General features: G+C 31.9%; 2 protein-coding genes across 3 annotated transcripts; one reads left to right on the top strand and one right to left on the bottom strand.

Moving 5' to 3' along the window:
* Positions 1–576: 576 nt before the first annotated feature.
* On the bottom strand, positions 577–7416 carry LOC149898719 (WD repeat-containing protein 48 homolog). Of its 2 annotated transcripts, XM_090114902.1 has the most exons (4): positions 5828–7416; positions 4571–4735; positions 3422–3586; positions 577–2291 (listed from the first exon to the last, which is right to left on the bottom strand). In XM_090114902.1, exons 1-4 carry the CDS (start codon positions 7337–7339, stop codon positions 2196–2198), a joined length of 1938 nt encoding a protein of 645 aa, XP_089971028.1. In that variant the 5' UTR covers positions 7340–7416; the 3' UTR covers positions 577–2195. The 2 variants fall into 2 exon arrangements, with proteins under 2 accessions (XP_089971028.1, XP_089971029.1); XM_090114903.1 differs by lacking the exon at positions 577–2291 and having other exon boundaries at positions 3471–3598.
* Positions 7417–7898: 482 nt separating this feature from the next.
* LOC149898718 (KRAB domain-containing protein 2-like) lies at positions 7899–9136 on the top strand. The gene has a single exon (XM_090115061.1). It carries the CDS (start codon positions 7985–7987, stop codon positions 9134–9136), a length of 1152 nt encoding a protein of 383 aa, XP_089971187.1. The 5' UTR covers positions 7899–7984.
* Positions 9137–15042: the final 5906 nt, after the last annotated feature.

The following is a 15042-nucleotide window of genomic DNA, read 5'->3' as shown; positions in this document are numbered from 1 at the left end:
AAAATCCGTTGCGTAGTTTTAAAGATTTAAGCATACAAAGGGACATAAGGACATAGGGATAGAAAAAGCGACTTTATTTTATACTATGTAGTGATAATCAATTTTGAAATTCACAAATATTGGAATAGTAAAAACAGATGTCGCTTTTAGACTGGCGTCACCCTACAGTTGCCACAATATACGTTTTTAATCAAGAAGTAAGAACATACCTCTCATAAAATATTAAAGCTAAAGCTTAAATGAGGCCAATCCCGCGCCATGAACAGAAATCTTATCACATCTAAAGCTGGACTTAAACGCCTGTATTCACATATTATATTACTACGTAGAACAATATCCCTTTTACCTTTTATGCCTAGATAATAAATCTATTGACAAGAATATCACTTTACATGCAATATCTAAATTAATGTGGTTATTTGTTATAGGAATTAAAAAGAAATTTTTAAGCATAGATTATGTTTTCAAATGAATTTCTTATAATAATATGCAGGTTCAAATTTTATAATACTAATTATTACTTACAAAATTTTTAGTGTTTCATCTTATAAGCAATATATTAAAACTCAAACGATAAAAAAAAAATTATTTATTTATTTATTTTATTCTTAACAAATCAGTACCTATAAATACTTTACATGGAATTCCGAGCCAAGCAGTTTCTCACAAATATTATTGACATATTTTAGCACTTATTTCCTAATAAGTATTGTTTACGTATACACATATTATTTTTAATGTATCTTATTGAGGCAAGACAAATAACCTACATATTTTTAACCTGTTTACATGCACATTTCTCTTATAAGTATAAGACATATAAGTTACATCAAGTCACATTGAGATGAATGCATTTACTAATTTAGTGTAAGTTTGAATACCGAATAATTATTGAAACTTTGCATAGAAACATTTTAAGCGAATTTAATCTTATCATAAAAATCGATGTTTATCGAAACTAATAGATATAAATAAAATCAACCTACGGAAAATAATGTTAAAATTTTTGTCAATTTGTCGAACAGATTTTTTTTTAAATTGCAACAGAGCTAGAATTTTTCGACAAGGTCATCGGTCAAAAAGTTTTCATTAATATTTCTCAAATAATATTTTTAAAATACAGATTTAACTAATTAATTACCATAACATTTAGCGACATTACATTTTATATGAAAAATTACATTCATAAAGGGGACACTTTCTGGCTTAATTTAAAAATTACTCTGAAGTATTTATTCCTACAACTAATTTTCAATTAGTATTTTTTTTTATCAGTCATTGTTTGGAATATTTTTGTCAGAACTTCAGAATCAAATGTTTTCTATTTCTATGTGATATTATATTACGTTTTGTATCAATATAATTCTATTGTATGTATTAAGTAATTTTACTTATACATATATTTCAGAATTAATATACAGACATTTAAAATGTAATTGGCCGTAATATTAATATCGTAGTTAATGTTAAATTTACATTATTGAACATTAATTATTTTCACTGTGAAATTAAAAGCTGCTTTTGAATCAGTTTAAAAAAAATTGGTACTGCTGTAATGCTATAGACATTTCGTAAAAGAAGGATCTTTTTTTGGATCGAAATTATAGTACCTACTATTGTAATATTAATAATTATATGCTAAGTGTATACAACATACATGTAAAATTGTCTGACAATTTATATGAATATTTTTTTAGAATTAAACTATAAAATTTGTTTGATTGCGTCCCAATTTCACGGTAAATATAATTAACATTCAAAGGAACAGTCATAAGTACAGAAATTAGTGATGTACTTTAATCGATATCACATGTCGATAGTTTTAATGCGATCCAACTAAGAATTGGAACGTCAATTACGTGTGTGAAAAATTATTTGAAAAAAAAAATTACTAAGAATATCATTTTACATATAGTTAAATAACGATTATACATATTTTGCCTGCAGCATCACCATCCTCCTTTTTTTGATAGAGGAATTCTACCTTCCTTCCTCCACATTGCCTGACTTTAACATCAATTTAAAAGTTGTTCCTCTAACCTACTTTATTCTTTCGTTTAAATCAACACCTATGACGTCACAACATGGCGCTTAACCGATCCTATTCTTATTTGGATCGTATATAATACGCACTACTCAAATAACCTGTAAATAGAGCAGCACGTTTTAAAGTGCCCTTTAATGAAAAACTGCGATCATTGTTTTATTATCCGGTAGTGCAGTGTGAACTCAACATTCGATTTCCATATGAAGTGCCTTACTGTACGTAGATCCATGTTGGGGTCAAGGACCTGAAAAAAAAAAAAACATTTTTTTAAATCTATACTAATATGATAAAGCTGGAGAGTTTGTTTGTTTGAACGTGCTAAATGCTAATCTCAGGAACTACTGATCCGATTTGAAAAAGTCTTTCAGTGTCAGAGAGCCCATTTATTGAGACAGGCTATAGGTTATAATATATTATCATCACGCTAAGACCAACAGGAGATAAGCGACGCGAGTGAAACTGCGGGGCGCAGCTAGTAATTTATTTATAGGTAACACTTTGTTACACTTACTATAAGTAATAATTTGTGTTTATTATCTTGTATTGAAAATACAGTATTATTTGTATCTTTATTATGTCTTGTTTAATAAAATAAATTAATAATGTTTAATAAAAAAAATTTTGTTATAGCACAAATTATTTGGTTACAAGTCTATGATTTTCACACAGTATTGTCACATTGATATTTGTTTACAAGTGATTTAGTGTTTTAAAAATTTGCCGCCAAAAATTTTGCGAGGTGTTATTCTATTTGCAAATTTAATGTATGTATGGGGGTTCATGTTTGTGTGTGCATATTTATTTGAGTGAGTGTGCTAGTGCCTATATCATTTTCCTCTTTCTGATTCCATCAGCATGTAACTTAACATAATATACTGTTGTTAGTCAACATATTAAATGGAAACTAATGGATATTTTTTTTTATACATAGTTAATTTTATACAAGGTGTCCCATTTTGTCTATGAAAAAATAATCTTAAACGATAGCTCACGTGCGGGTGGCAAAGTTGGGCGGGCTGCTTGTTATGGGTATACACAAAGAGTTTTAATAATTCATCTACATATTTGAAAAAAAATGCATCTGGAATTTTATAAGTATTTTTTACGTACTCAGCGTATGCAAAACTATAACCTCCATTGAGCTTAAAATACCGACGGTGGGACACCCTGTATAATAATTTAAAACTTACAATAATTAATGTAATTTGTGTAAAATTGTTATTAAATACCTATCATATAAATCTCAAGTACTTATTTTACTTTTCTTACTTTACTTTAAATATATATGTTTGTGTGTGGCTGTGTGTGTGTGTGTGTGTGTGTGTGTGTATGTATGTGTGTGTAATAGAATAATAATATATTAACATGTATTACCTGATCACAACACAGCAATTCCACCTTCTCTTCAGGCGCATCAGTATTACTGTCCTCGCTTTTAGCAGCGCTCGCACCATTCACATCACCACTACCTATGATCTTTTCGACCACGTGTTCCGCTACTTTACGGCACTGTATGAAATCGTTGGCCACAAGACGATCCTGCAATCAGTTCTGTATGCTCATATGTCATATTGTTGAATGGACGAATAAGAAAATAATATAAAATAAAAAATGTGTGCGTGTACTAGTGTACACACGTAAGAAGTGAAACTTCTTTATGACCTTAAAAATGTCACGAGTATGGCGTAACGCAAAAATGTCACACGTACGGCGTAACGCAAAAATGTTATACTAAATTTTTGTCCAACCCCGTTAAAGAAGTTTCACTTCAATAATATAAAATAAAACATAATTGAAATGGGGAAAATAACTTGGTGAGAAATTAAAATAAATCAATGGTGAACTTATTGAAATAAATATGTGAATTATGAATTGAATGATTAGATTTGGCTTTTAAATATTCATAATAGGCCATCCACACATGTATTCGTTGTTTGTCACGTTGTTCGGCAGACGTGTGGATTAGACTTAGGGCCGATTTTTCAATGCTTGGATAAAACTTATGCGTCCAATAAAGTATACACAATAATATTAAAATGTCACGTAAACTGTCAAATACGGGCAATTAGATTACGTTTTTAAAATGGTAGTTTTATACATTATTTGACGAATAAGTTTTATCCAAGCATTGAAAAATCGGCCCTTAAAGAATTTAAATGCAAAAGCATCTATGACTGTCAGTCAGTCCACCTGTCTGTCGAACTATGGCCAGATAACTTCTCTTTTCGATTAAAATATAAATGCATAAGCTAGTTTGCTAGGTGACACAGGAACATAAGTAAGTAAGTAAGTAAGTAAATCTTTCTTTCTAATTGCTTACAACAGAATCGATTTTGATTGAATTTGTTATACACCTTAGGAAAGGAACCCAAAGTATTCAAAGTGAAAAAGAAATGCTTTAGGTTAGAATAAGTTAGATTATAACTTGAAAAAAAAAGTAAACTTTAGACCTGAAAAAAATCAACGCAAATAATAAGTTTGCAATAGCGAATTAAACACTATATTATAAATAAATATCACCACCTTTTTCTGCCTATCCTGTTTGCTTTGACAGCTAGAGTGTGGAAGCAAATAAAAGGGTAATTTATTCAACTTTGGAGCTGCCATTTCGACGGCAACGTCGACGACCCATGATGGTACTGTTTCTACTAAAATATTGCCTTCTGTCTCACCCCCTGCGTCACCAACCTGTAAAGTAACATAAAATACATAAATAAATGAAGTAATAAATAAATAAAGATTACAGGACAATTTTTCACAAACTTAAGCTTAAAAAAATGAATAAAGTACTTTATGTGGTAAATTTGTATTGTTTTGGCATAAAAATATAAATCTTCTTATATATAAAAATGAATCGCAAAATGTGTTGGTAAGCGCATAACTCAAGAACGGCTGAACCGATTTCGATAATTCTTTTTTTATTATATTCCTTGAAGTACGAGGATGGTTTTTATGTAGAGAAAACGTAAATATGTACCACGGGCGAATCCGGGGCGGGCCGCTAGTAATAAATATAAATGAGCAGTGGTGGTTCAGTGGTGAGACCTTGGACTTCAAATCGATAAGTCCGGGATTCGAAACCAGCACCCAGGAAATAAATAGATATTTCAATTTTTGGGCTGGGGCTGATTATGAAGTTGATTATGAAGTTGAAGGAAATAAAAAATTGTTTTAATTATCCAGTATGGTTATAGTTTTGTTAATTGTGATAACATAATTCTATTTTAAGTAACTACTAAAAATATAAAAAAATTGTTTTGTAATTCAAATTTCAGTTAGAAATATCTCAAAGTTAAAAAATACAAGAATAGTATGTACGTGATAACCTATTCTAAGAAAACAGTTTATCAAGGTTCAAATCAAGATGTGTGTTACTTTTTATCAGATCTCTAAAGATTTTCCTGTACAAAACATTCTAGTGATTACGTTTTTCTATTCATATTCAAATGAATAATATGATTGCAATTTGTTTGCAATTTGCAAAAGGTTTTAAAATATATTGAACATTTTGTTGTATTCAGTATTCACTCAAAATATCAAGAGAAGAATTAAATTTAAAAACTAAATAAATTAGGAAAAAAGAACAAAGGAGCCATTGTACAAAACATGAACAATGTTATTACTTAATCCATCCGTCCCCGGAATCACAGACACAATAGATAATCTATTGTGTCGCGCCCCGATCGGGGCGCTCGGTGGTCAATGGGTTAATAGTTAACTAAGACGAAAAGATTTTAAAATTTTAAATCTTAGGAATAGGATTCTACTGAATAAACTTACCTGCAATCTATACAATGTTCTTCCACCAACTTCACTAAATATAAGAGGTGTATGTAAGGGTACTGAAAAGAAATTATTGCCGGAAACCTTTTGCCCAGCTTCATTTACTCTATTCGGATGATTCCAGTATTCTAACAACGCTTGCAACAATAACGCACCAAAGTTAACCTTTTGATCATTTTCCGTCGTCAAACCAGCTTCTTTCGCACTCACCCACGCGCTAAAACAATCAGTTTCATCCTGCCCCAAATGTATCGTTAACATTCCCGTTTTTAGATCAACGTTAAACCAATTCGGTACGTAAACCATTTTGAAATGCTTCTTTAGCTCTTCGTCGTAATCTATTTCGCCGAGATCTTCGACTTTACTCGCTTTCAACACGTCGTATAGTACGACGTTGTTTGCGGTGTCTTTAGTAAGAATATGCCGTTTGTCGTTTAATACTGTGTAGTGTTTTATTGCTCGACCACCTGGTATGTGATGGATCGGCTGTGTTTGATACACATTACTCGTGTTGTAATTGTTTTGGCTATACTCTGTGCTTAAGGCAGTTAGCTGTGGCAATTTCCAGCAACGTATATCAGAATCGGACGTAGAAACCCACACTCCTTGTTGGTCAGCTGTGAAACATAATTTAAGTATTGGTGCAGTCTCTTCGCATACAATCATGAAATTGTCAGGGTTTCGTAGTTCTGTAATGATAATAAGGCGATCTCTGCCGCCAGAAATGATATGACTAAATGTTTCTGTGGCTAATAGCGCCCATACTGCCTCAGAGTGCACCCTAATTGTAGAAACGCATCGCTGTTGTGATAATGACCACAATTTTATAGTTCCGTCAGAGCTACCTGAAACACATTGTGTACCATCCCTGCTAACAACTAACGCTTTAACATTATCGGCGTGGCCTTTTAATTTCATTAAACGGGAGCAATTTCGTGGATCCCAGACCCTTAGAACTTTTTCAGTAGAACCACTAACGAGAATGGTCCCCGGAGGGTTCATAGCCAGGCTATAAATGGATTCCTTGTTACCGACGAGACTAGACGTAGTTACGGTGTTATTGCTAGCTGTAAGAGCAGTGAGTGTATTTACATCCCATAAAAATATTGCTCGATCTAAACCAGCGCTAGCGACCTGTTCTTTATCTTTTGCATACGCTAAAGTTCGTACGTAGTCTTTGTGAGTCCTTAAAGTGGACATGCAGAATCCTTTCGGGGCGTTCCATACTTTCACAGTCGTGTCAGAGGACGCACTAATTAGATTTTTTCCACCGCAGCATAGTACTATATCATTTACCCAATCGGTGTGATGTTCCATACTTTGGATGTATCTGTCTTGCGTCCCACTACCTGTATGCCATACCCTAATAATTCCATCTCGACCGGCAGAATAAAGTCTTCCCTGAATCGGATCGAGTTGTAATGAACTCACACCGTTTTTGTGCCTCCTCTCCTCCTCGTCCCGGATTACGAATGACACCTGAGTTTTTTTACGCATTATCGAGCCCATTTTCCGACATTTTAAACTTTAATTCAATTAAATTTTGCAAATTTATAGCAAAACTTGATTAAACACAACCGATTGTCGAATCAATCTGTCGACTGTCATTTTTTTAATTTGTTTGACGTTGGAATCGACTGCTTTGCCATATAAAAATTATATTAAATGAGATCACATAAATTAATAAATACATAAAAATACAAAAATATTTGTTTTTACTTGTTATAGATATTGTTCTATGTATTTCTCGAAAATATACATTTTGTATTAATATTTAAACAAAGTACCGATACGTTGAGACGTCACGTTTTGGTTTATGACATTTGAATTTTCCAGCTTCAACTGCAAGAATCAAGTTTCATTTCGATTTTTTTTCAAAACAAATAACAAATAATATACTTATAAATTAAAAAATTATAAATTTTGTGTGCACAAATGTGTAGTGTAGTTAGCACAAACTATACATTATACTCTTTGAGTTAGCACCTGCTGTAGTTAGATTGTGAAGGGCTATAATATGAGTATATAAATTATATCCGGGAAGAAATTTTGGCAAGATAAAGAAGAGTGAATCTACATAGAAAAATCATTTTTTCGCCAGTTTAGTATTCATTTAATAGATTTTCAGTACAAGTAATTAATCATCAATAAAAAATGTCTCTCATTAAACAAGCAAAACTGGCTGGAATTAGGAACAAACGCAGCGATCCATTCAAATACCACTTGGTAAAAAAGAGGTTCATTGCCAGTATATTATATGGGCCTGAAGTAGAGAGGCCGCTCACGAGCAAACAAATGAAAAAATTAATAGCAGATATAAAAGATGACGAAGATATATCGGATAAATATGAAGTTATACATCAAGGCGATGTAGACCGGCTTATAGTGAAAAGGCAAACCCCAAAAGAGCATATTGCTGAGGTCCTGACATTCTCTGAATTATTTGATGTTATAGCTGAAGTGCATTTAGCCTTGGGTCATCAAAAGATACATACTGTATTTGATATATTAAAAAGAAGGTATTTTATAATAATGGAATGGGTGCAGTTATTTACAAGTGTATGCAATGTTTGCTTGATACTAAAATACTGTTTGAATACAAAAAATCTGTCAAGATTAAATCATCATGTTGTCCAACTCAATATTATCTCAAAATCTGGTACAGGAAGAGATTTAAGAGGCATTATATATATGGACTATTTGACAAATTATGTTCTGTTACGGAAAATTAAAAATAAAAAGTTTATTGCATATGAGCTATTCAGAATATTTATGGATTTTGGTATACCAGATTGTATAGAGGTCAATGATATACAATTCTTTCAGAGTAACATTGACACACTTAGAGAATTAATACCACATTGTGCATTGAACGTTGAGCAGAAGAAACTAAAAAAGTTAACGCCTTTAGAGAAAATAGTTAATGATTCAGTGGAAAATTGGCTAGCTAATACCCAATCCAGTAATTTCACCTTTAAACTAGTTGAACTGCAATGGAAATTGAATCTAAAGACTAAACCTGTTTGTGTTAGGAGTAAAATCATTACTAATAATTCAAAAGAAACCGCATATTTTGCGTTATTTAATCGTAATGTTCATATGAAATTAAAGACACCGTTATACATAGAAACAGATAGTAAAATAAGTGAGGTTTTAACTTGTATGTTTTGTAAAAAACTACTGCATAAAGCATATAAATGCTTTTATTGTCATGGGGTGTTTCATTTCTTTTGCTGTAAGCGAAGATTGTGCACAAAGATTGATAAAACTGTTGTTGTTATATGTAATCAATGTGATAATGAATAAGAATAAATCATTTAGAATCTTGATATTGTTTCTTTTTCTTTGATTTTAAAACCTGAATGTGTTTCATAAAAATGTAATCCTCTATTATTTAGTACTAGCTTTCCACCCGCGGCTTCAACCGCGCAGTCTAAGAAAAACCCGCATAGTTCCAGTTCCCGTGGGATTTCCGGGATAAAACCTATCCTATGTCCCGGCTTAAAAAGTAGCCTATGTCCTTTCTCGGGTATCAAATTATCTCTAAGTATACCAAATTTCATGCAAATTGGTTCAGTAGTTAAGGCGTGATTGAGTAACAGACAGACAGACAGAGTTACTTTCGCATTTATAATATTAGTATGGATTATAATATCATCTGTGTCTATACTCACAAAAAACAGCTAAAGATCATCAATATACCTATCAGGAATGTATGAGACCAATTTCAATAATTATTTCATTGTTGGATAATTATTAATGTTCATGATACATGAAGCCAAGGCTTTCAGTATGTGATGAAAAAAGAAACTAAACTCAACAATGTGCTTTGTAAGTTGAAATTGGCGCCAAAAAACCTGCATTTTTTTTTCTTTTTTAGCATTTATTTATTTATTTATGACACTTTATTGTACAATACCAGTAATAAAAAACATAATTATATAATTTAACATGGAGAACATGAATATGGAAAGTGTAAAATTGGCGGCCTTATTGCTTAAAGCAATCTCTACCATGTTACCACAGAATAATAATAGGGTGTGTTAAGAATTCAAAACATGAAAATTATTTATTATTAAGTAGTTAGGTACTTTTTTAACAATTAAGTACATACTAATATTGAACTTGTAATAATAAAAGCATAAGCTTCTAAAATGGAGGAAACGGGAAACAGTAGAATAAAATTTAAATCGATCTTTAGAAATTATTATTAGAACGAAAATGGAGCGAGATGGTAACCGATTTCAAAATACTAACAAGAGTTAATTACGTCATCAATCGACACTATTGTATTCTGTTTATTGTTTTAATGTCAATTCATGACGTCATTAGCGTCAGTCAGTGAGCCGGGTTATACCACAGTTTAAGGTTAACGTACACATATCTGACGAACTTTTCGAACGAACCGAAATCAAGGCCTCGTATCCGCAGTGCGGGAAACAACCGACCTTTTTCAATATGCTTAATTATTTATTTATGTACTCTTTAATACAAATAAACGGTCATAGGTTCTAAAATATACAAAAAAAAGCGAGCAACTATATTTGGCGGCGTTGTCATCTTAGTTGTGATCTCTTCCGCAACATGGCAGGACAGATGGTAATCAACTCAATGCTTATAATATTGCTTATATTAGCTTCGTCTATAGCTGCAGCTGTCGTCTATACCGTGCGCATTTTAATGTAAAGTATTTTTAAGTTTATTCTAATATTATTCTAAACTTAAGTTTCGTTTGATGCATTCTGATCGAATAAGTGTGCGTTCACCTTTATATGGTGGTCGACGGCTAATTAGAAATACTGAGTACAGAGAAGGATATTATGCAACTGGTTAGCAACGGGTTGTTCGAATTAATATTTTAATAATTTCAATTTAGGTAATAATATGAAATTATTAAAATATATGAAAGCGATTGAGCCATGATTGAGCGAAGCCTTCATCAGGATTGGTCAAAGAAGCTCTCAACTAAAAGCTTTTTAAAAACAGAAAAGTATCATTGGTTTACACTCTAAAATAGTTAAGTAGGTACAGGATAAAATCGTGATAATATGTTTATTATAAAGCTGAAGAGTTTGTTTGTTTGTTTGAACTCACTAATCTCCGGAACTACTGGTATCTACTGGCCTGATTTGAAAAATTTGGTGTTAGATAGTCATTTAACGCGAAATGCTATGGGCTATAATTAATATATCATCATGCAACAGGAGCGGATCAATGCGGGTAAAAGCGCGGGGCACAGCTAGTTTTATACTTACAATAAAAGCTATTGAAAATTATCTACCAATTCGAATTTACCTCATGTCGTCGCTTTAAACGACATTGTGTTTAAATCTATAGAATTCATTCATTAAGTGCATTCAATAAGCTTAATGTCCCATAAAGTTAAAATAATCACTGGTTATAGGTATATTAAACCGATTGTTATTTAATGTGTGCCATTGCGTCGATAATTCATTGACAGTTTTATTGAAATACCACAGAATAGGTAAATAAGTGGAGCAACGCGTACTATTGTTAATACCTACGGTATACTAGTCTTTTCCGCGGTTCCATTCGCAGATAAAACTATGGGCACACAATACTTAGGTAATAGTAGACGTAAGCACAGTATAACAAAATTATTTCCTATGTAATACTGTGACGTAAGTCTCTGTTCTACCAAATAATATTCCTTACCTAATAATATTTATGTTGTCCTTTTAGAATGTAATCAAAGTTATTATTAAACTGTATTTTCATGTTAAATAAGTGATTGTTGTATCGAAATAAGTACTAGGTATTTCTAAGACCACAGAAAGTTCCCGCGCAATTATACAGATAATACAAAGAGCACAGATAATCTAGGGACGAGGCTCGAAATCTTGGATGACGTAATTATAATTCCAGCCCAAAATATCCAAGTACAAAATGAGATTAAATTAAATTCATTCGATTCGTGGTAATATAAATAGACATTAAAAGATGTTATAAATAGCTAGTAACGAAGGAGCACATTACAGTTGTTAATTTTATTACGATTTAGATATTTTATACTTATTTTTAAAATTGGCTTCAGGAGAAAAAAAGAAAAAAAACTGTTAAAAAGCTCTAATTTTTTGGAAAGCGCGTTTGGAAATTACCGCTTGATAGTAGGTACTTGCTATGCTATGCTATTAAATTTCCTCATGTATTAAAAAAATATAATTTAATCATCAGGTACATTCAGGTGAGCACTATCGATACAATACGTTTATAACTTACCTATAAGTTATTAAATAAATTAGTGGTTTTATTTCTCAGCATTAATTTATTGCAAAGGGCATTGAAAATTAACGAGGCTTTATTGTATAATTACCTACTGTATGTTACTTATTTCATTTATACCTATAACAAAATATACGCTATTTCTGTAAATATGAAAAGGTTTGTATAATCTTCTACTTATATATAAAATTCTCGTGTCACAATGTTAGTCTGCATACTCCTCCGAAACGGGTGGACCGATTCTCATTAAATTTTCTGTGCATATCGGGTAAGTCTGAGAATCGGCCAACATCTATTTTTCATATGTACCACGGGCGAAGCCGGGGCGGACCGCTAGTAAACATATAATATTACTTAAAACGAAAGCCCTTTCAAATAATTCTAACTACGACTGGTAATTAAATCTTTAAATGGATTAAAATTGGTTGAAATATTATGCTTTTGCAGATAATAAAAGGAAGTTCTAAGAGAATTGGTAATATAAGATTTTATCTGAGTATAAGTAAAGACTTTAATTAAAACCGTTTTAAAAATAAGAGGCCGGATACAGTCGATTTAATTGCGATCCTGAAAGATACTTATAAATAATTTGGAAAATCCAAAAGTGCACGCCTCATAATTTTTTTTTAATAATTATTTATTAATTATTATTTTTTTTTATTTAATAACAATTAAACCACATCGAAACAGACCCTGAAAAATGAAAGGGTTCTATTCCTGAGCATACTCAAGCGTAAGAGAAAAAAAAAGACTCGATTAGTAAAGTATTACGGTCGCTATCGTGTTAACAAGAAAATCCTCTGCACATACAGACACACGGACGTCCAAGACAGAACTTTTTTAAACTGTTTTTTAACTAGTTTAAATATCAAAAATGACATCAAAAATATCATGAATGTTAAAAATAGTGTTTTTTCTTAATATGTGTGTGTATGTATTATCTTACAAGTGCAATGTATGATACATAAAGACATTTTAAGTTTGAAAAATCAGATGTTTTTCGCGAAGTGACAGTAGTACCCACCTCAACGCTTCGCTTATGAGGCGTGCAATAGAAAATACATTACTTAAAATGTAATTAATTCCTTGCAGTGTTTTTCGAAAAAAAAATTAACTCGTAAGTACCTGTCAAACCGCCATTTTTTAACTATGTTGTTTCCATGATGCTGATGTTGCTGTCGAGATTATATTTGTAGAAAATAAAATCCCACAAATGTTTTTCTGCTTTTTTTCTTTTTCTGTGATATTTTTATTAGTTAATAAAGAGGAAATCGGAATTGGCAGCCCGTTTATTTTCTTACAGCGATCGAATAGTGTTTTGAATTTCCCGAATGGCTCGATATATGATCAAATCTCATTCTCAGTAAATTTATATTATCCCGCGAGTTCTAGCTTTCTTTTTCAATCTAAACACAGGGCCAGCTTTTACGATAGGAAGGCTAGGTAAATTATTAGCTGGCCCTTACTTTTCGTAATGTTAAATGCATTATCAACACAATGTAAACCACTTACTAAATTAAATTGAAACATTTTAATGAAATGTATATTTGAAAAGATAATAGTAAATTCAAGCTTTAAAATTTCAGCTTTCTACACATAGCCTAATCGGTACGTAGTGTATGAAAAATGCTGTTAAAAACGTAAATTCCTTTTCTGTATATAACTAACATAATATAGTATATCCTTAGTAGTTAGTAGGTAGGTATAGATCATGGTGCATGTTGCATTAATATAATTGTCTAAACCACCACTACGGGACATGGTCCTGATTCAGGACTCCTGAACCCTTTTTAATCCGTAAATCCGGCCCTGTCTCACAAGCGTGTATAAAAGTGCCAGAGGCATGAACACTACATAAAACTCCAAAAGCGTCCAGTTGGGAATTGAGAAGCGATACGGTGTTTTACACCAAGAAGTAGGACTGTTAACAATGTATTATGGTATATTTTTTGGCGTTATTTCTTGTTGTGAGCGTAATCAGAAGTGGTTTAACTATTGTATTTACTACTAGCTTCCGCCCGCGACTCCGTCCGCGCGGAAAAATTAAGATTTATTTATTTCTACGTATTTTTCCGGGATAAAAAGTATCCTATTTTATGCCCAGGATAATAAGGTATAATTATACCAAGTTTCATCGAAATCGAACCGTTAGTTTTTACGTGATGCCTTCACATACAGACAGACAGACAGACAAAAATTTTTTTAATCACATATTTGGGTTTGGTATCGATCCAGTAACACCCCCTGCTATTTATTTTTTCAATATTTTCAATGTACAGAATTGACCCTTCTACAGATTTATTATATGTATAGATAGCTTTTTGTCTGCAGCTTTAACCGTGCAGTCAAAGGAAATTCCTATAGCAATAAATGGTCAACTGCGGTCAAAAGTAGCCTAGGTTATCTAGCCTCGTTAACTATCTCGATACAAAAATCATGTCATAAACTAGAGGATTCTCATATTATAAAGAAAATAGTCTTGATTGTTTATTTGCATTGAATTGGCTTTAATTACTGGTAGTGCAAAATTTTTACACCGCTTAATCTGAATAACATAGGCTAAATTAAATGAAAAAAGCGACCAAACGGCAGCTCGAACTGCTAGTGCGTCTTCAAGCTATACTTAAATATTACATTTTATTCTCAATTCTAATTATTTCCAAAAATATAGCCATAATTACTTTTTACGATATCAACTTTGCCATTGAAAGTCCTTAAAAAATCAGTCAGTACCTACATTCTGGGATTAGCTGATATAAGAAGTAACTTACAAATAACTGTATATAATATTCTGTTGTTAAAGTCTTTGTGAAATCAGCCCAGTCCCCGGGGATTTGTTGATAATAAACAACCAGATCGTCAAACAAATATTAATATTAGCTTTGTAAAATGTGCCGTATATACTACTACAAAGGACGCTTTTTAATTATTATGATACTAGCGGTCCGCCCCGGCTTCGCCCGTGGTAC

The sequence above is a fragment of the Colias eurytheme genome, chromosome 22, assembly GCF_061535395.1.
Source record: "Colias eurytheme isolate Ceu_HAF_F1 chromosome 22, ilColEury1 Martin Lab GWU primary, whole genome shotgun sequence".
Classification (NCBI taxonomy): domain Eukaryota; kingdom Metazoa; phylum Arthropoda; class Insecta; order Lepidoptera; family Pieridae; genus Colias; species Colias eurytheme.
This window is presented reverse-complemented; position numbering and strand designations above follow the sequence as displayed.